Below are 22,283 nucleotides of genomic sequence, written 5' to 3' on the forward strand. Positions count from 1 at the left end.
ACTTATCTTTCGGAAAGAATAGGAGCTTTACCAACCATATTTCTGATTTATGAAGTACCCTGTAAAGTCTGTTTATTTAGAAGTAATTAAATTTTCACTGATTCCGCTTTTCATTTCTACCTTTAGTCCCCTAGAAACACATACCAGTCTGCTATGGGTAAGCAGGCTATGGGGGTTTATATTACCAACTTTCATGTTCGTATGGATACATTGGCCCATGTTCTCTATTATCCTCAAAAACCACTTGTGACTACACGGTCAATGGAATACCTACGATTTAGAGAGCTGCCAGCAGGTATGTTCAGTTTTGTTCTACATTTTTTAAGATCCTGCCATGCTTAAGACACTTTTGTGGGTTCTTTGGAGGGTTAATAAATGTATATGACACAGTCTCTATTCTCTTAGAATTTATAATGTGGTGGGAAAACATGAGCACAATTCAATAAAAAGGTAGATATATGTAAAGTGTTATGATGGAGGTATAGATTCCTTTGGAAGCACAGAGTGAAAGAAATGATTGATTCCTGTTGGAGTCTAGAGCCAATTTCATAGGGGAGGTAGCATTTTGGACTAGAGTAAAGTTGATGAAAGGGTATTTGAATTTGAGAGATGGTTTGAACAAGGTCCTGGGTGCATGAAGGCAACTGTCAGTATTTATGTCAGTTTAGTATGGCCTGAGTGGAAATGCATGGGAGTGATACTTGGTCTCATAGTGTGGAGACAGCAGGTTGAATTTTATTTGGAGAATGAAGAACTATCCAGCCTTTTTTTTTTTTTTTTTTTTTTTGCGGTACGCGGGCCCCTCACTGTTGTGGCCTCTCCCGTTGCGGAGCACAGGCTCCGGACGCACAGGCTCAGTGGCCATGGCTCACGGGCCTAGCCGCTCTGCAGCATGTGGGATCCTCCTGCACCAGGGCACAAACCCGTGTCCCCTGCACCGGCAGGTGGACTCTCAACCACTGTGCCACCAGGGAAACCCTATCCAGCCTTTTTGAACAAGGAAGTGATACAGTTACAAATTTATTTTACAGTATAATTCTGGCAGTCACGTAAAGGATCGATTAGAGTCATATACGGTATTAAGTAGGGAGGTAACTTAGAGGTTCTTGTAGTGGTCTAAGTGAGAAATGGTAAGGTCCTTATTGAGACATGAAAAAGCGTAAGGGCGTGAAACACCTGTTGGAATACACTTGTTAAGATTAACACTTGATTACTTATTGGATGTAGAATGATGAAGAGAGGGGAGAAAGGAATTGGAAATATTGTTGGTGTTCTTGGCTTGGGTGATCAAGAGAGAGATACTATTAATAACATTGGGAGCATGTTAGAAGAAAGAAGAGGTTTTATTTATTTATTTTTTTAAATCAATTTTTATTGGAGTATAGTTGATTTACAATGTTGTGTTAGTTTCTGCTGTACAGCAAAGTGAGTCAGTTATACATATATCCACTCTTTTTTAGATTGAAAGAAGAGGTTTTAGACGTAAGATAATAAGTTCAGTTTTCAACATGCTGATTTTGAGTTGCTGCCAAAGCATCTCAGGAATGATCCTCCAACAGTGAGTTGCAAATGTGGTTAGAAAGAAGGTCAAATCAAGAGCTGTGAAGTTTTTGATATATTAATGATAATTATAGATTACTGTGAAATTGCTGAGGGAAAATTCAGAGTGAGAATAAAGCCAGAAAAAATAAAGTCAGGCACCAGGAAGAGAAATCCAGAGAGGAGATTTGAGATGTAGATGATAGGAGAAGAATCAGGAAGTTGCAGGAAGAGGTTCTCAAGGAGACTGGACAACGGGTAAAATGGTGCAGAGAAGACTGAAGGGTATCAGTATTGAATGTAAAGGAGACAGCATAGTTCTTTGGCAGAGTTGTTGTCTTACTGTATTATTAGCGGAATTTTGGCTTTGACCCTGGATAACATTATTTAGTAAAGTTTGCCTTGTAAATAGTGACTTTAAATTATTTAATAGGGGATCTGACATTTTGATAGCAAATTCTCACAGGTTAGAATGATTTATTTTCAAAGTCTTCCACAAGGGGTTACTATTGTCTAGAAAAACAAAATCTGTTACGTTGTCTACAGTGTGCTGGTATCTTTGGGCTATACTTGCAGTGCTGTGTTTTTCTTCAGCATTTAGATAATTTCTTTATGGCTAGAGAAGAAAAGAAACAGGTGAAGGATTGGATTTGAAATAGAATGTTCCTTTGGCACTGATACGAAGTGGTGAGGGCATGGCTGGTAGGGACTACAAGCCTTTCAGCTCTGTTATTGCTTCATGCCTTAATCTTGTTATCTATCTATATTTTAAAAAACTTTATTTTGAGATAATTTCAAGCTTACAGAAAAGTTGTAAGACTGTTACAAAGAACTCCTATATACTATTCATCCAGATTTCCTAGTTCACATTTTACCACACTTGCCTTATTCTTTCCCTTTCTCTTTCTTCTTGAACCATTTAAAAGTTAAGTTACAGACCTGAAGCTACATGACTAATTAATTAATTAATTAATTAATTTTTGGCTGTGTTGGGTCTTTGTTACTGTGCGTGGGTTTTCTCTAGTTGTGGTGTGTGGGCTTCTCATTGCGGTGGCTTCCCTTGTTGCGGAGCACGGGCTCTAGGCACGCAGGCTTCAGTAGTTGTGGCACGCGGGCTCAGTAGTTGTGGCATGTGGGCTCTAGAGTGCAGGCTCAGTAATTGTGGCGCACGGGCTTAGCTGCTCCATGGCATGTGGGATCTTCCCGGACCAGGGCTTGAACCCGTGACCCCTGCATTGGCAGGTGGATTCTTAACCACTGTGCCACCAGGGAAGTCCCACATCACTCTTTTTTTTTTTTTTTTTTTTTTGCGGTACACGGGCCTCTCACTGTTGTGGCCTCTCCCGTTGCGGAGCACAGGCTCCAGACGCGCAGGCTCAGTGGCCATGGCTCACGGGCCCAGCTGCTCCGCAGCACGTGGGATCTTCTCAGACCGGGGCACGAACCCGTGTCCCCTGCATCGGCAGGCGGACTCTCAACCACTGCGCCACCAGGGAAGCCCCCACATCACTCTTTAATTCTTCAGTGTATGTTTCCTAAAAAAGACATTCTCCACAGTACAACCATCAACTTCAGGGGGTTAACATTGATACCCATCTAGTCAGCAGTCCCCAATTCAGACTTTGCCAGTTGTCCTCATAATATCCATTATTGGTCTAGGATCTAATCCAGGATAGTGCATGTCTCTTCAGTCTCTTTAATCTGGAACAGTTCTTTCGTTTTTCCTTGTCTCTATGACCTCCACATTTTTGAAGAGTCCAGTCAAGTTACTTTATACATTGTCTCTCAATTTGGGTTTGACTATTGTTTTCCCATGATTTATATTGAGGTTATGAATTTTTGGCAGTACTAGCATAGAAGCAGTGCTATATTCTCAGGGCATGATATCAGGAAGCACATGCTGTCTCTGTCCCATTATTAGTGATTTTAACTTTTATCATGTAATTAAGATATTGTTTGTCAGGTTTCTCCCCTTTTTTTAATTATAATTATTTTGTACTTATTAGGTAAGTAATAAGTCTTTGTGAGAAGATACTTTGAGATGATGTGAATAGCTATTCCTTGTCACACTTTCAGTCATTAATTTAGCAGGTGATTATTGCCAAATGGTGATTTTCTAATCTTATCATTCCTCCCTGTTTGATGCTGAAATTGTCCCAGATTTTCCAATGGGAGTATCTTCAAGATGACTCCTGATAGGTCCTCATTGTTCTTCAAGCACTTCCTTACATTTTGCCTCATCTTGTGCTTTTCTTCCCCTAAACTTGGACTTGGTCATTTCTCCTTTTAGGATAAAAGAATAGTGTGTAGAAACCAAAATCTGGGTGCTAGGTGTGCTCCTTGCTATTATAATGTCATCATTTCTAGGTCCTCTCGGCTGTTGGAACTAGGAAAATATATGTATGCATATACCCCTCCCCACCTTTTATCTATTTTTATATCTCTATATACTAAAGAACCATGAGTTCATATCAATACCGTATCTCCCATCCCAGTACACCACCATAGTGTTTATTTTAGAATTCCATTCTCTGACAGTGACAAACCTGGCTCCTGTTGTCCTCAGTATATTTAGTTATTTGCTCAATCTATTGATGTAACCAATCTCCTGACCATCGTGGCTGAATTATTAGCTCTGGCCCTGCCTAACCTGCCAGCTGCATTGGCCAAATTCTAAGGGGCTTAGGAGCCCTAAGGAGAAGGGTCTAATAGGGTTATCTTAAGGAATGTCTTTGGATTAGTATCATTCCTATTTCTATAGAGTACTGTTTCTTTGGTTGACATCTTCTGGGAGCAAAGATCCTTGGGACAAAAGTTCACCTTGACTTAAAGTGAGTCAAGATACTTAGAGCCTCCTTACTGCTGAGCTGAGGTTTGAAGTAGGTGGGGACAGAATGGCTGAAAGGGTTTGAGCCTGGCTGACAGGTGGGTTGTAATCCTAGATTTCACATGTTTATAGTCTTTGAGATCACAGATACTTTTTTGAAGTTACTAATATTTATTGAGCAGTTCGTGTGAACCACCAGCCAAGGCACCTTACACGTTATTTCTAAGCATCATAAAAGCTTTGTGATGTTTTTTCACCTAAAAAGTGAGAATAATAATAGTACCTGCCTCATAAAGCTTTTCTGATGATTAGATGGTTAAATCCACTTAAAACTCAAGGTTTAGTGCCTAGCAGTTAATAAGGGAGAAATAAATGTTAGCTGATTAGTGATAGTGGTGGTTGTATCATCTCTGTTTTACAGATGTGGCGACAGGATCAGAAAGGTTATTTGCCCAAAGTTTATACAACTTAATTTGAAAATCCAGAATGTAAACTCTGGTCCTTTTTTTCCCTTTTAGACCAGATGTACACCTTCCCCCCATTTCACTTTCTTGTGCTGTTTCCTCTTCACTACATTGTTTCTTGATTTGGGGCTTTTAAGCTAAGAAGAAAATATTAGACATATAATTCAGAAGTTTACTGTTTTTAGCTAAATTTAGCTGATCTTTCAGACTTGCCCAGATACCTTGGATAAAGGTTGTAGGATGGAGGGGGTTGCCTCCTGGGCTGTAGTTGATACAGCAAGTGTGGGCGATCCAGGGATTGTCACGTGAGAGGAGGAAAGCCCCACAAGGGCCAAGACAGTTGAGCACCTATAGGCTGTCACCTGGAGAAGAGGGAGGGCATAGGTAGCGCTGCACAGAAACATGAGGACGTGCTAGGGAAGTCTTGCCCATTCGATGTATCACAGATGTCACGTATGTCCTGCTCCTGGCTCCCTAGTAGTAGGATCATATTACATCTCCCAAGACCCTGGAATTTCTGCCAATTCCCGACTCCTTTCAGATCCCCCCCCCCCCCGCCGTCAGGATCCTGCATCTTTATGTACTTTTTCTGTGTTATGCAGCTTGACTGTGCGTGAAAATTAAAATTCTTCTAGTTTTCTCAGACAATCCACACAAAAGAGTGGTGACTAGTGTGGATATTACTAAAGATTCCTTAGAGGAAATCATTTAGATTTCAGGAGTTTTCATTGCACGCCTGAGGAGAGACTATTTGACTTTTCTGATCTCTGAAAACTCTTCTTGGCTCCCTGCTATTGGGTGCTTTATCTGTGGTCCTTCCCAGGAAGGACTCAGCTTCCTTGACACTGCCTTTCCCTTGGAGGATTTCTTACTCCCCTTCCTCTCCCAGCAGAGCATTTTAGTTTTTCCTGCTCCAAATACAGGTACACAAACCCATCAGGGTGCCCAGAACAACAGATGCCCTCTTGTTACTATGATCCTTCTTTAGAGAGCAGTCAAGGTTATATTTAGCACAAAGTGTTCCGTGTTATCTGTTCAACAGAGCTTGCAGTCTCAGATTCCTACAGGCTTAGGCAAGATTGGTTGAGTAGGTGGAGTTGAAGAGAGGTTTGCCTTTTTGCTGCGGTTAGCCCTATTCAGCTTCAGCTGTGGTTGTGATGTGTACGTGCAGACTCAGTGATGCCAGATCTGACTTTTCAAGAAAAGCTTGAAATTTAAGCTTTAGTGTGAATTTATTTTTTAAAATGTTATGGTCAGTGCATTTAAAATAGCTAGTGGAAAGCTTTCTGTGGCACAGTGGGCCATAGAAATGTAGTTGTTAAGGAGGAGCAAATGTGGTAGTTGGGGAGGAGGGCCTGCTTTTTGTGTGTATCTCTTTCTACAAATCTATTCCTACCTTGGGTTGGGAATTACTGAGAATCAGAGACTTGGAGGAGTGTGTCTTTAGTGACCCAGACTCAGACCAGCAGTGCTGCCACCCCTTACCTGCACTCTGCTTATGAAAACTTTTGCATCCCTGCTGTACACATAAAAGTGTGAATGAATGGTATGTCTCCTCTTGAAGGGTGGGTTGTGTTTTGTTTTGTTTTGTTTTTTGTGGTACGCGGGCCTCTCACCGTTGTGGGCTCTCCTGTTGCGGAGCACAGGCTCCGGACGCGCAGGCTCAGTGGCCATGGCTCACGGGCCCAGCCGCTCCGCGGCATGTGGGATCCTCCCGGACCGGGGCACGAACCTGTGTCCCCTGCATCGGCAGGCGGACTCTCAACCACTGCGCCACCAGGGAAGCCCGGTGGGTTGTGTTTTGAAAGTTGAATTTAGCTTTAAGGAAGCAAATATAAACAGTTTATTCAGAACTTAGATAACCAAAACATTCAGTCATCCAGATTTTGGTTCCTTTGTATTCTGTAGTCATAGTTTTTACTCCACATTTGAAATATTTAGGTCAAGGTATTATGTTACTGTAGCTTTAGAGTTGAGTGTGTTTCAATTTTTGGAAAATCTGATGATTCATGTATATATGAATTATGTTCATTGAAACCCCACTCAGGGACTTCCCTGGAGGTCCAGTGGTAAAGAAACCACCCTGCAATGCAGGGGACTCGGGGTCGATCCCTGGTCAGGGAACTAAGATCCCAAATGCTGTGGGGCAGCTGAGCCTGCGTGCCATATCTGCTGAGCTCGCACGCCTCAACTAGAGCCCACGTGCTGCAAAACTACAGAGCCCACGCGTTCTGGAGCCCATGTGCCACAACTACAGAGCCCACGTGCCCTGGAGCCTGTGCGCCACAACTAGAGAAGAGAAAACCACGGCACAACTAGAGAAGCCCCCGCGCCGCAACGGAAGATCCCGCATGCCGCAACTAAGACCTGATGTAGCCAAAAATAAAATAAAATAAAAAAATAATAAATCTTAAAAAAAAAGAAACCCCACTCACATTCAACAATCATTTCTTATATTGCAATCTACTAGTTTATAGAGTTTTCAGCTTTTTTTCTTCTTTAATACTTGTTACTTTATTTAAATATAATTTTAATTTTATATTGTAGTTGATTTACAATATTGTGTTATTTTTAGGGGGTACAGCAAAGTGATTCAGTTATACGTATATACATATCCGTTCTTTTTCAGATTCTTTTCCCATATAGGTTATTACAGAATATTGAGTAGAGTGCCCTGTGCTATACAGTAGATCCTTGTTGATCCCAAACTCCTAATTTATCCCTCCCCCCTACCCTTCCCCTTTGGTAACCATAAGTTTGTTTTCGAAGTCTGTGAATCTGTTTCTGATTTGCAAAAAAGTTCATTTGTATCATTTTTTTACATTCCACATATATTCCAAATATCATACGTGTCTTTCTCTTTCTTACTTCACTTAGTATGACAATCTCTAGGTCCATCCATGTTGCTGCAAATGGCATTATTTCATTCTTTTTTATGGCCAAGTAATATTCCATTGTATATATGTACCACATCTTCTTTATCCATTCCTCTATCGATGGACATTTAGGTTGTTTCCATGCCTGGCTATTGTAAATAGTGCTGCAATGAACGTTGGGGTGCATGTGTCTTTTTGAATTATGGTTTTCTCTGGGTATATGTCCAGTAGTGGGATTGCTGGGTCTTATGGTAGTTCTGTTTTTCATTTTTTAAGGAATCTCCATACTGTTCTCCACAGTGGCTGTATCAATTTACATTCCCACCAACAATGCATGAGGGTTCCCTTTTCTCCATGCCCTCTTCAGCATTTATTGTTTGTAGGTTTTTTGATGATGGCCATTCTGATCGGTGTGAGGTGATACCTCATTGTAGTTTTAATTTGTATTTCTCTGATAATTAGTGATATTGAGCATCTTTTCATGTGTTTGTTGGCCATCTGTATGTCCTCTTTGGAGAAATGTCTGTTTAGATCTTCTGCCAATTTTTTGATTGGGTTGTTTGTTTTTTGATGTTGAGCTGCATGAGCTGTTTGTATATTTTGGAAATTTATCCCTTGTCAGTCACTTGGTTTGCAAACATTTTCTCCCATTCTGTGGATTGTATTTTCATTTTGCTTATGGTTTCCTTTTCTGTGCAAAAGCTTTTAAGTTTAATTAGATCCCATTTATTTGTTTTTATTTCCATTATTCTAGGAGGTGGATCCAAAAAGATATTGCTTTGATTTATGTCAGAGTGTCTGCCTATGTTTTCCTCTAAGAGTTTTATAGTGTCCAGTCTTACGTTTAGGTCTTTAATCCATTTTGAGTTTACTTTTGTGTATGGTGTTAGAGAATGTTCTAATTTCATTGTTTTACATATAGCTGTCCAGTTTTCCCAGCACCACTTATTGAAGAGACTGTCTTTTCTCCACTGTATATTCTTGCCTTCTTCCTAGATTAATTGACCATAAGTGCGTAGGTTTATTTCTGGGCTTTCTATCCTGTTCCATTAATCCATATTTCTGTTTTTGTGCCAGTACCATACTGTTTTTATGACTGTAGCTTTGTAGTATAGTCTGAAGCCAGGGAGCCTGATTCTTCCAGCTCTATTTTTCTCTCTCAGGATTGCTTTGGGGTCTTTTGAATTTCCATTACAAATTTAAAAATTTTTCGTTCTAGTTCTGTGAAAAATGCCATTGGTAATTTGATAGGGATTGCATTGAATCTGTAGATTGCCTTGGGTGGTATAGTCATTTTGACAGTATTGATTCTTCCAATCTAAGAACTTGGTATATCTTTCCATCTGTTTGTGTCATTTTTGATTTCTTTCATCAGTGTCATATAGTTTTCAAACTACAGGTCTTTTGCCTCCTTAGGTAGGCTTATTCCTAGGTATTTTATTCTTTTTGATGTGATCGTTATTGGGATTGTTTCCTTAATTTCTCTTTCTGATCTTTTGTTGTTAGTGTATAGAAAAGCAAGAGATTTCTGTGTATTAATTTTGTATCCTGCAACTATACTGAATTCATTCATGAGCTCTAGTAAGTTTTCTGGTAGCATCTTCAGGATTTTCTGTGTATAGTATCATGTCATCTGCAAACAGTGACAGCTTTACTTCTTTTCCGATTTGGATTCCTTTTCTTTCTTTCTCTTTTCTGAGTGCCAATGGCTAGGACTTCCAGAACTATGTTGAGTGAAAGTGGTGAGAGTGGACATCCTTGTCTTGTTCCTGATCTTAGAGGAAATGCTTTCAGCTTTTTACTGTTGAGTACGATGCGAGCTGTGGGTTTGTCATATATGACCTTTATTATGTTGAGGTAGGTTCCCTCTATGCCCACTTTCTGGAGATTTTTTGTCATAAATGGGTGTTGAATTTTGTCAAAAGCTTTTTCTGCATTTATCGAGTTGACCATATGGTTTTTATCTTCAGTTTGTTAATGTGGTGTATCACACTGATTTGCAGATACTGAAAAATCCTTGTATCCCTGGGATAAATACCATTTGATCATGGTGTGTGATCCTTTTTTTTGTGGTATCTTTGTCTGGTTTTGGTATCAGGGTGATGGTGGCCTCATAGAATGAGTTTAGGAATGTTGCTTCTTCTGCAATTTTTTGGAATAGTTTTAGAAGGATAGGTGTTAATTCTTTCAATGTTTGATAGAATTTGCCCATGAAGCCATCTGGTCCTGGACTTTTGTTGGAAGTTTTTAAATCACAGTTTCAATTTCAGTACTTGTGATTGGTCTGTTCATATTTTCTATTCCTTCCTGGTTCAGTCTTGGGAGATTGTACTTTTCCAAGAATTTGTCCATTTCTTCTGGGTTGTCCATTTTATTGGCATATAGTGGTTTGTAGTCTCTTATGATCCTTTGTATTTCTGTGGTGTCAGTTGTAACTTCTATTTCATTTCTGATTTTGTTGATTTGAGCCCTCTCCCTTTTTTTCTTGATGAGTGTAGCTAAAGGTTTATCAATTTTGTTTATCAATACTTGATACTTTAAATCTTTATGGTCTCATCAAAAATAATTTTGGCAGCAGCAACTAAATAAGATTGTTTATATTAAAAACTTGCTTATATCAAACATTTAGCCATCAGAGTAGTTGTCTCACAGATTGCTATTCCAGGAGGAGTAGACTTTGACAGTTACCATGGTGAAAACATTTGAGGCAAATATGATTAAATAAAATTAATTTAAAAGAAAGGGGTAATTTTTCTTTGTTTCTCATATGGTGCTTTAATGTTTTCTCTTAAATGCACTGCAGGTATCAACTCAATTGTGGCCATTGCATCCTACACTGGATATAATCAAGAAGACTCTGTTATCATGAATCGTTCAGCTGTAGACCGAGGCTTTTTCAGGTCAGCTATTTATAAAAGTTGTCAAAATACATACATGGTGGAAATATTAATATTTTATTTTTAAAAAGTTCTTTAAAAATAGGTGCGAATTGTGTGTTTCCAAACTTTTGGGGGTTTTAAATGTCAGTCCGGAAGAAATTTTGATCTGACAGCAGAGAAGTTTTTCTGTTAGGATATTTAATCTTCTGCCTCCATTCATGAAACGTTGTGGATATCTGCCAGGCACATGTTGTTATATGGTTTCCTATATAGGGGTTAGTGTGGTAAAATCAGTGCCCTACTCCAGAAAGCAGAAGGCTTGGGTGATGGTCACGAACAACTGAAGACACTGCTTCTTGTATCTGAGGATTTTCAGTTGCTAATATTTTGAGCCCCCCTTTATTTGTAAGCAAATAAATGTTTGTGTTTAGATAATATAGAAATATCTAAAGTAAAAATAAACCTAGAGTTTCAGGACCCATGAATATTGGGTTAGCTAAAAAGTTCGTTTGGGTTTTTTGGTAAGATGTTATGGAAAAACCCGAATGAACTTTTTGGCCAACCCAATAACTACTATTAAAATTATAGTATATTTTCTTTTTCAATCTTCTATTCTTCAGTTTATTTTATTGTCAAACATTAATCTCAAATCCATGGTATGTGAAAGTTGGTTAAAAAACTGGGAGTTAAGAGAGGATGGATTTTTTTCTGTATAGTTTTCAGAGGATAGGCACTAAGACCAGAGGTGGACGTTATAGCTTAATATCATAAACTTCTCACTAGAAATATTGGGACAGATCCTGGGTGACCATCTCTGAGGGTTATTATGGGAGGGATTCTTATTTTGGGTAGGAGGTTGGACTCAGTGACATTAGTCCTTCCTGGTCTCACATATAATTCCAGCTGTGTTAAGGTTATGGGTCAAATGCTACATGTGTGGCCTGTACAGCTCTTATGACTTAACTTTGACCCTTAATACAGTTAACTCTTGTCCCAGATTCATGGTTTAAATTGCCATGGTTTAAATTACCACATATCAATTAAGTAAAATTTATTGGTATGTTCTAAGCCCTATTATTAAAGGAAAATAGAAGTTAACTTTAGAACCATGTGTTTTTAGGTCTGTTTTCTATCGATCATACAAAGAACAGGAGTCTAAAAAAGGGTTTGATCAAGAAGAAGTTTTTGAGAAGCCTACACGTGAAACTTGCCAGGGTAAGCAATACTGACATTGAAATTATGGAATTCAAAGTTAGCTTACCATGGTTTTCCTGATTAATTTTTTGGGTTTTGCCCGCCCCCCTTTCTTTTTGCCATGTGGGAGTATGTTTTCTTATTATTCTTAGAGCTTATATTAAGGAAATAGGTATATTTGCCAGAAGTCTTTGCACCTAGGAGTGGGCTTGCTATAGTCCTTCCATTCCGCTAAGTCTTGCATTGAGGAGGGGATTTAGGATATCAGAGAGGTCATGTAATTTCATGGGACACACCTCAGCCCCATTCTCACTTGTACTGTGTCCTGTCCCTCAGTTTATCTATTTGCATGGGAACTTCCTCTCCTCTTCACATTGTGGTGTGACCATAGTGTTTGTCTAGCCACACTATTTGTATGTATTTAACAAATAGCTAATGAGAGGATGCCTAGAACTTTCTGTTTCTTCTGGAAAACTCAAAACTTATTTTCTAGTTATTATTTTTACAGTCACTTAAAAGCTGTATAAAGTGGGATGGATAGGATATCCCAGGGAAAAGGGTTATCTCTCCTATAGTTTTGGCTTTTTTTTTTTTTTTTTTTGCGGTACGCGGGCCTCTCACTGTTGTGGCCTCTCCTGTTGCGGAGCACAGGCTCTGGACGCGCAGGCTCAGCGGCCATGGCTCACGGGCCTAGCCGCTCTGCGGCATGTGGCATCTTCCCGGACCAGGGCACGAACCTGTGTCCCCTGCATCGGCAGGCGGACTCTCAATCACTGTGCCACCAGGGAAGCCCAGTTTTGGCTTTTAATAGTATTGCATGAAGTAAAATGTTTTTTTTTTTCCTTAGGTATCTTCCTATTACTCCATTTCCTGTGGGTGGTTCTCTGTGGTAGTGAATTGGTGTTCAGTGGAGTTAAGATTATAGAAGATTAAATTCAAACTTTCTGTTGGAGTTTATATGTAGAGGACATAGATACTCTTCCTTATGCAATACAGAGATCAGAAGATGGCAACACACTTATCCAAAGTCACTTAGCAAATGGAGAGTCTGAATCAGCCCAGTGCTTTTCTACCGAGTTCAGAATAGTTTGTAGTATTTGGAATAAGGGCACATTACTACACATGTTAGAGATTCCTATGAACTTCTCTCTGACTTGGAACTGATTTATATATTTGGTTTTTAATCTTTTGGGGAGGGGGATTATGGGACATTTTAAATAATTTTCTTTATGGTATTACCATTTCAGAAAATTCTATCTCTTTCTTCTCAGGTATGAGGCATGCTATTTATGACAAGCTGGATGATGATGGTTTGATAGCTCCTGGGGTTCGTGTATCAGGAGATGATGTTATTATAGGCAAAACAGTCACGTTGCCTGAAAATGAAGATGAATTGGAGGGCACTAACAGACGCTATACTAAGAGAGACTGTAGCACTTTTCTCAGGACTAGTGAGACGGGCATTGTGGATCAGGTTATGGTAACTCTCAACCAAGAAGGATATAAATTTTGTAAAATAAGGGTGAGTATAGCTTTGTCATATTGCTATTTATAGAAAGTAAATCAGAATGACTTAACTAACCTATTTTTTGTGTGAATTCAGGTACGCTCTGTTAGAATTCCACAGATTGGAGACAAATTTGCTAGTCGACATGGTCAAAAGGGTACTTGTGGTATTCAGTATAGACAAGAGGTAGGTATCTTTTATCACCTCTAACCCAAAGTTTTGTTGAACATTTTATTAAATCAAAATGTTCTTTAACTTGAGAGCCCAGAGGCAGTAAAGGCTTGACTTTTAATTTTAGTGTTTTTTTTTTTTTTTAGATTTTATTTATTTATTTATTTATGGCTGCATTGGGTCTTCATTGCTGTGTGTGGGCTTTCTCTAGTTGTGGTGAGCGGGGGCTGCTCTTCGTTGTGGTGCATGGGCTCTAGGCACGCAGGCTTCAGTAGTTGTGGCTCGTGGGCTCAGTAATTGTGGCTCATGGGCTCTAGAGTGCAGGCTTAGTAGTTGTGGTGCATGGGCTTAGTTGCTCCACGGCATGTGGGATCTTCCCGGACCAGGGCTCGAACCCGTGTCCCCTGCATTGACAGGCGGATTCTTAACCACTGCGCCACCAGGGAAGCCCTAATTTTAGTGTTGAATAAGTAGGTGAACACACTACGTTGAACAGAATTTAGGACATAGAAAAGTTTAGATGAGCGGGAGCTAGTTCTAGTTCTCTAGCTAAGAGATTTAAGTTTTTTTAAGTGTCTTTAAAAAAAATTCTTTTATAGGATATGCCTTTCACCTGCGAAGGTATCACCCCCGATATCATCATAAATCCCCATGCCATTCCCTCTCGTATGACTATTGGTCACTTGATCGAATGTCTTCAAGGGAAGGTAAGAGATTTTCTTTAAAAATATAGGTTCCAAATTGATGTTTCTTCTGAAATGTTAGGTCATTTCTTTCATTTGAGCCAGAGTACTTTGGAAAAAGCCAATATGACACTTAACTTTCCTGCTTTTAAATTGGTTTGATTATGTCTCTCTTTTTTGCCAAACTTTGCAAAGTTATGACTGAGAAGTTTTGCAAAATTTACTACATCCAGCCTTTACTTGTATATATGTTTATTCTTTTGACTGGTTCTTTTCTATAAATGGTGGTTAGTTCAGTGTGAACCTAATGGTTTTATAGCTATACTATTAGCTATGCATGCATCTTTCAGTGGAGGTTTTTCTATTTTTGAGTATCTTATTAAGGCAGAGAGGCTACAGCTTAACACATGGGTGGCTTGGTTTTAGGGCATTAAAATGTCATTTTCCTTGAGTCGTAGGAAGTACTTGGGAGTCTCATTCTTTTTGTATCTGGCCTCACAGAGTTTCCTACTTGAAGGCTTATAATTGAGTTGCTTTTATTTTTAGGTAAATTAGTTTGTTATATTTTATGTAAAATGCTAATAAAATGAACCTTACTATATTACAGCTTTCCATAACATAGATATTTAAGTTAATCCTTAATCTTAAGTTCAAAATCTTCCTTTCCAGAAAGGATTTTTTTTTTAATATATTTGTATTGACATAGACTTCTAAAGGGTGACAGAAGGAAGCAGACTTTTAGAGATGACTTTTCTTTTTAAAGGTATCAGCTAACAAGGGTGAAATTGGTGATGCCACTCCATTCAATGATGCTGTTAATGTACAGAAGATTTCTAATCTTTTATCTGATTATGGCTACCATCTCAGAGGAAATGAGGTATGTTTGCTCTTACATTGGTAATTTGTTATGAGTATTCTTTTTTGTATGTGTGTGATTTCATTTTTTAAAAAATTAAATTTTTCATTAAAGTATACCACATACTTCAAATTACATACAAAATCATAAATTTACAGGTTGATGAATTTTCACAAAGTGAACACAGCTGTGTGACTGGCACCCAGATCTTGAAAATTACCAGAACCCTTTTATGCCTAGATGCCCCCCTTGTGTCCCCTTCCAGTCACTACCATCATACCCCCCCCCCGCGGTGACTACTCTCTTTACACTATAGTTTTCTGTTTTGATTTTTATAGAAATGGAATTATACAGTATATGCACATATATTCTTTGAGCTTGTTTAATACTTTTAAGTCTGCTTCAAAATCTGTTTCAGGTCCTATACAATGGATTCACTGGTCGAAAAATCACATCACAAATTTTTATTGGCCCCACTTACTACCAGCGTTTGAAACACATGGTGGATGATAAGATTCATTCTCGTGCTCGGGGACCTATTCAGATCCTTAATAGGCAGCCCATGGAGGGTAGATCTCGGTAAGAGAGCTGCATCATCATCATTGTTATATAAAGGAATGGTTCTCAAATTTCTTGATTCCAGGACCCCAAAGGCTTTTGTCTGGGAGTTGTATCTTTTTTTGTTGTTGCACTGGGTCTTAGTTGCAGTAGGCAGGCTCCTTAGTTTAAATATTTTCCAAGTAAATTTAGTGATGAGTGACATTGGTTTACCTTTTTGCAAATCTTTTTAAATGAACTGGTTTGTGAGAAGACAGCTGGATTATTGTGTCTGCTTCTGCATTCATCCCATCGCAGGATTTTATTTTTTATAATTAAGTATTGCTATATGAGGAAAATCTGACCTCACACAGATTTGTGGTTGGAAAGGGAAGAATATTTTAATAATTTTCAGGTGATTGTGGATTTTTTTTTTGATGCTACACCAAAACAAGTTGTCCTTTTTTTAAAAATAAATTTATTTACTTTTGGCTGCGTTGGGTCTTCGTTGCTTCGTGCAGGCTTTCTCTAGTTGCTCCGAGCGGGGGCTACTATTTGTGTGGTGTGCGGGCTTCTCTTTATTGTGTAGCACGGGCTCTAGGCAAGCGAGCTCAGTAGTTGTGGCGCACAGGTTTAGTTGGTCCGCGTCATGTGGGATCTTCCCAGACCAGGGTTCGAACTCGTGTCCCCTGCATTGGCAGGTGGATTCTTAACTACTGTGCCACCAGGGAAGTCCAAGTTGTCCTTTCTTAAAGGTTACTTGTGATGTAGAATTTGAAACCACTTAAGTGAATCTTTTATGTTTATTATATTAAAATCCATTGGGTTTACACTTTGTATCTTTTATACTTATGTAATTTTATAGTATCATATTTGGTCATTTGGAAAATATTTTCACTCAGCAGTGAAAGCGCTGAGTCCTAACCACTGGACTGCCAAGGAATTCCCTCTCACAGTCTGGATTTTTGTTGATTGCATTCCTGGGCTCTGTGTTCCTATTTTTCTTGTAAATAGCTAATCAGATCTAGAGCCTTGATGAGGTGAAGGGTTTGTGTTCTTTCACAGTAATACTTCAAAGGCAGTGCTGTATACTTTCAATATCTGGTTGTCCCTTTTATGACTTTAGCAGCTATTAATGATCATTACGTAAAACCTTTAATTATTGGGCTTCCCTGGTGGCGCAGTGGTTGAGAGTCCGCCTGCCGATGCAGGGGACACGGGTTCATGCCCTGGTCCGGGAAGATCCCACATGCCGCAGAGCGGCTGGGCCCGTGAGCCATGGCCGCTGAGCCTGCGCATCCAGAGCCTGTGCTCTGCAATGGGAGAGGCCACAACAGTGAGAGGCCCGCGTACTGCAAAACAAAAAACAAAAAAAAACCCTTTAATTATTTAAAGGTTTGCAAACTGATGAGATTCTAATTTATCATTTCTTCATTTATTAGCTGGAATACTTTCATAGAGAGAAATGTTGTTTCCTCAGCTGCTAACCTGGTGACATGGTTCATATACTAAAAGGCAAAATAAATGCTTAATTCCTTCCTTTTATTTACCAATTTTCAAAATGACGCGGTAGTTGCCTAGAATCCTCCAAAGCTGACCAAATGTTTTGTTTTTGGTAATATCATTAGAAGCTCATTGATCTTATGTATTTTGTACATTAAGAATGTTAAGGAAGCCATCATCCACTTGCCTGGCCATCAGAACAATGCATTTCACTTACATGCTGGGGAAACCTGTGATTAGTCACCTGTTCTTTCCAACATGCATTTTGCCAACATGCATTTATCATTTTAGGTTTGATTGCCTGGGAGTCTCATTCATGGAGAAGCTGCTTTATTTAGATTGACTTTTTTATTATTCATTTTTTAGTATAGAGGTGAATTCTAGTAAGTTAAATAGTCTGATGAGATTTTATTTTGTACTTCATTGTATTTTATTTGGAAAAGTATATGCTATACTTGAGAATCTTATGTGTTTACTCTGGGGACCTTCTAATGCACACCAAATAGTTGGTAGACTTCTCACCCTCCCCACCATATAGAGAGAATGCAAGAGTAGAAAAATCGGAGTCTAGTTCTCTTTCTTTCTAATATTCTTTATGATAATAGAAAATCAGTACAAAATAGTCTGTTGTTTTTTCCATGACAGTGATGGTGGCCTGCGTTTTGGAGAAATGGAACGAGATTGTCAGATTGCCCACGGAGCAGCCCAGTTTTTAAGGGAAAGACTGTTTGAGGCATCAGATCCATATCAGGTTCATGTTTGCAATCTTTGTGGAATAATGGCGATCGCTAACACCAGGACCCATACGTATGAATGCAGGGGCTGCCGAAATAAAACCCAGGTATGTACATGCCTTACTGACAGTTGATATCTGTTCAGGATATAACCACGTTGGCCTAATCATCCAGGCAGATTTAGTGTGGTGGAACAGATTGGCATTTTCACAATTTTGATAGCATGCTTCTATAAGATAAGAGTCCTAGTTTTAAATGAGGAAAAAGGTAACAATTCTGTTTTTCTAAAAACTAATTAAGTTTCAGTGTGGTAATTTCTCTAAGCTAAGCTGTTCATCTTTTGGAAATAATAAGACCTTGTACAAGGAATTTTAAACAATGAGTTTTGTTTAAACCTTTTAATTGAGAAGGGTGAATATAAATTATATCTGGCAGAAAGGGCAGAATACCAAAGCCTTTTAGGAGGAGAGCCACCAAAGGCCAAGGTAGGATGAGTGTTATCAGCCTCATTTGTTCATCACCTCCAGTACCAAGTCTTTAGCTTTTTCTGGGGTAGGGAAGTGGGGTCCCTTCAATACAGCTTTGCTAATTACCTTTTTTTCTCTCTCCCCCAGATCTCTTTGGTGCGAATGCCTTATGCATGCAAACTGTTGTTTCAGGAACTCATGTCTATGAGTATTGCACCTCGAATGATGAGTGTTTAGCTCTTTTAAAAATCTTTGTGTCTTGTTTCTATGATATAGCTTTTAAAAAATTTTTAAAACAACAAAAATGTACTTGCACTAGGAGAAAAAGCATTTTATTTGTTTTGTTTAATGATATGCATGCTTTTCTTCTGTAAATAGACAAATTTTTGTAGACAGTCTTGATGTGTTATCTTTATTTTGTATTTCATGGTGTAAAACCAGTGAATATAACTAAAGTGTTAGTGGACTGGATGAAAAGAAACTGGTTATTAGGCAAGAACAGGGGTTGTAGTTACCCATGACTACTTTTAGCTATGCAGATTAATATATTCTGCAGGTTTACAGCTCAGCACCTTCACCTGTTTAAAAAGAAAAGATAAAAACAAGTTACTTATATGGACATGGTTGACTTTCTAATTTTGAGGTAGTTTAGTGTTTGTTTGTTTCCAAATAAATGAAGATGTTAAAATGTGGGGATAAAGGATGTGTGAGTAACTATAAATGATATGGTGGGAGTGCTTTTTGGAATTTGAGCCATATGGTTTTAGATGTGGAAGGTGATTTTGTTGTACTTGCCTATCTGTAAGTGACAGACCTTACTATAGAACTGGGAGAAGCATGTTTCACAGATGAGCAAGGTGAGATCCAGAGAGGCCAAGGAACTTTCCTTTGTCATCCAGTTCTCATTCAGAATTTAAAATGGAATAATTAGTGGCAGAGCTGAGACTCAAACACATGACTCTTAGCTACTGCTCTGTTTCATCACTTGACTTTACACATCTTGGCTGAAGAGAATCTGACCAAACACATCTTTACTTGATATTTCTTCCTTTCGTACCGCAGCTGAGTGATCCACACAGTGGAATGGTTTTGACAAATGCTGACAGTAAATTTCGTTATTTTTGGTTTAAGGAAAAACCAAGTCAGACATCAGTCTAATAGAACTATATAAATGTAAAGTAGCATTACTCTCATACCGCCAGGATGGATGCTTAAGAGGAAGCTTTTGACAGTGAAGTGGATAGAGGCAGAACAGAATTGAGTACTTGCCAATATACTCTTTCTGGGTTTTTTCTTATAAAAGCTCAAAGTGAAGGACCAGAATTGTCTACAGTCATATCCTTTTAAATGGGAATTTAATACAATAGTCACAACACTAAGGAAAATGCTGTGAAGATAGAAAGTTATGGGAAATATAAACCATTCCAGTCAGGTTTGACTCTTATGTGTAAGATAAAGTGAAAGCATCTGAGTCATAATAATAGCATTCCATCAACCACTGAATGTTCTTTTGGAGCCATGCACTCTACATTTTGATTACATACTTAATGTCCTTCCCTTGTGGATTCCTAACATCACAGAATTTCATTAAGAGCTATGTCTGATACTTTCATACTTGGTTCTGTCCTTTATTAAACAAAAGCACTAGTCATTTTTAAATGGTTATGAGATTTATTACCTACCTTTTTTCACTGGTATTTCATGTAAGGCATCAACCACTGTAATTTTTGCTGATGCCGAAGCCTGTCCTTGGGAATTGGATGCGTGGCACTCATATTCTCCGGCATCTTCCTTACTAAGAGGAGATACCTGTGAAAGAAAAAGGATCTTTAGTTTCTCTATGGCAGTGAACTTTTTTCTTGTGACTTCATTTAGGTCGTTATTTCATAAGTTTCCTAACATGACCAGGCGTTTCATAGCAAAGTATTTCTACTGCTAGAAACAGTGCAAGTCTTGTGTTAGGAGTAATTGTATAGCTATCGTATTTGGTCTGCCAGGAGGATTCCTACTATGAGGTAAAGCTGTCATGGACAACTTCAGGTCACGTTGCATAGGTTAAAAACAGGATAGGTGCACATATCCTCATTTGAGGGAGACCTTGGTGTAGGGTATGTGATCTAAGTACTATCCATGCGTGTCCATGGCTATCAGAGGTCAAGTAAAATAATCAATAATTGATTAAAATAATGCTTGGGTCATTAGTTCCCTTTGAGGATTTTGCTTTGAACTCTTAGGGGAAAAAAAAAGTTGGTTCTCACTTATTTTTTTGGTGATTTCCAAAACATCCTAATAAATCTCAGCTGTTTTTTTTTTTTTTTTTTTTTTAAGTTTCCTTTGAAAGAGAAACAGCAGCTCGTGGTAAGGCTGTTCTAAAGAGATGTGGAAGGGCAGACGAATACTTTGAGCCTGGTAGTACATCAGGCACCTTTGGTTTGCTCTGTGTATTCCTAAGAGTGAAATCCTTGCTAGCTCTTGGTACTCACCAGCACCCAGCCAGTTACTTCATGCTTTTCTGGGCCACCCCGGGTCTGAATGGCCAGGTTGTCTCGGTCGCCAGGCAAGAGTTCTGTTCTTTGAACTCCATAATGACCCCTTTTAACCTACAAAAAAAAAAAGGCGGGGGTGGGGGATATAGTCTGAGTTCTCTGCACTGGATCATCAGCTTGGAAGTGGTCAACATTCCTAGAATTGCACAGGGTATGCATCAGACTTTCTAACTGGATTAAACCCAGCAATTTCCATATTACCCTTTCCTGAATACTTATGTAAAATATACATTCTTTTTTTTACTTCTTCCTGTCAGTTTCCCTCTAAGCTTGTATATTTTGAATTAATGTATTTTTCTGCATGTTTGGGGAATACAGACTCACACTTTCCTGCCACTGGCTACCATCATTAACGCATGCCCTTGTAAATTCTGCTTCTCAATGTTGGGTCTTGTTTGCCATATGCCATTTTGATAAACTGTCACCGAGTCCTAGGTTTGATACTTGGGACCTTGTGTAAGGGCTCAACTCTTGGGACTCTTCCTGCAACAGCCTCATCAATGGAAAATAACAGGTAGAGTCCAAAGCCAATACCATTACTTTATTCTGAGGGCTAAGGGTTCATCACATGATTTACTAAAGACCTGAGAACAAAAACGCCTGTCCAGTACGAGCTGCTGTCGTTGTTCTCTTATGACAAAACTTGCTATCCCTGTGCATGTCATGATGAGATTCAGAAAGATGAAGAAAGAAGAAACTGGGTTTCCTTGGCTTGAGGCCACTAGAGAATACTGTCCTATTTCCCCCCCTCATTTAAAAAGGTAAACTGTGCTCATTATGTAAACTTTGGAAAATGTATAAAAATTCACAGAAGAATAAAATTTACCTGTAACCCCTCCATACATATACATTTAGCATAAATTTCTAGAAGTGGAATTGCTGAGTCACAGTATAAATATTTTAAGGCTTGTGATAATGATGGGTTTAAAAGTATATATCGAAGAATACATGAAGCAATGTTTGTTTATTCCATCCCAGCCTTCAAGAGTTAGGTTGATGTTTATTGATATTACCTTTGTAATTAGAAAAAAGGATTTACAGTCTCAAATAGGTAGTTTTCATTTTCTTTTATAATTAAGCAAATCTTGCGTTAGATCATAGTATCTAATTTTTTTTTTGACACTTTACATCAGAGTTGCTTCTCCTACTTGTGAGCCCACTGCCACCACATGCTGTTACTAAGCTGTTGTCTCAGCATCAAACCCACCCTTTATTTTTTCTGCTTCATGACACCAGGATTGGCACTCGGCAAACCATGTGGAATCTAGGCCAACTCCTACTCTATAAAAAATACCTAGCATTACTTATTTGGAATGCCTGGTTTTCGCCTGTTTGCTTTTCTTTTTTTCCCTGACACTTCCCCATATTGCCACTATTAGTGAGAGAAAACCAGGTTATCTCAGTGTTTTTCTCATATGAATATTATAAAGACAAAACAGATAAACTCAATAGGCATCTTTTTCCTTCAGTTTCCAAGTTGCAAACTGGAAGAAATGGTTT

At 38.7% G+C, this 22,283-nt stretch overlaps 2 protein-coding genes across 2 annotated transcripts in view; one reads left to right on the plus strand and one right to left on the minus strand.

Annotated features, from left to right (window-relative positions):
* Positions 1–18,512, plus strand: part of POLR2B (RNA polymerase II subunit B) — a 45,915-nt gene extending 27,403 nt beyond the window's left edge. The window contains exons 16-25 of the mRNA XM_082837932.1: positions 127–295; positions 10,510–10,606; positions 11,706–11,800; positions 13,051–13,301; positions 13,383–13,472; positions 14,057–14,164; positions 14,904–15,017; positions 15,415–15,575; positions 17,682–17,877; positions 18,385–18,512. Coding sequence (XP_082694058.1) covers positions 127–295; positions 10,510–10,606; positions 11,706–11,800; positions 13,051–13,301; positions 13,383–13,472; positions 14,057–14,164; positions 14,904–15,017; positions 15,415–15,575; positions 17,682–17,877; positions 18,385–18,474 — 1,371 coding nt within the window. The 3' untranslated portion in view covers positions 18,475–18,512. The remainder of the gene's footprint in view (positions 1–126; positions 296–10,509; positions 10,607–11,705; positions 11,801–13,050; positions 13,302–13,382; positions 13,473–14,056; positions 14,165–14,903; positions 15,018–15,414; positions 15,576–17,681; positions 17,878–18,384) is intronic.
* A 123-nt stretch (positions 18,513–18,635) lies between these two features.
* IGFBP7 (insulin like growth factor binding protein 7) overlaps positions 18,636–22,283 on the minus strand; it is a 74,866-nt gene continuing 71,218 nt past the window's right edge. The window contains exons 3-5 of the mRNA XM_082837943.1: positions 20,721–20,837; positions 19,920–20,046; positions 18,636–18,815 (exon numbers count right to left, since the gene is read on the minus strand). Of these exons, the coding sequence (XP_082694069.1) occupies positions 18,796–18,815; positions 19,920–20,046; positions 20,721–20,837 (264 nt within the window). The 3' untranslated portion in view covers positions 18,636–18,795. The remainder of the gene's footprint in view (positions 18,816–19,919; positions 20,047–20,720; positions 20,838–22,283) is intronic.

This window comes from Leucopleurus acutus (assembly GCF_964270905.1).
Source record: "Leucopleurus acutus genome assembly, chromosome: 4".
Taxonomy (NCBI): Eukaryota; Metazoa; Chordata; class Mammalia; order Artiodactyla; family Delphinidae; genus Leucopleurus; species Leucopleurus acutus.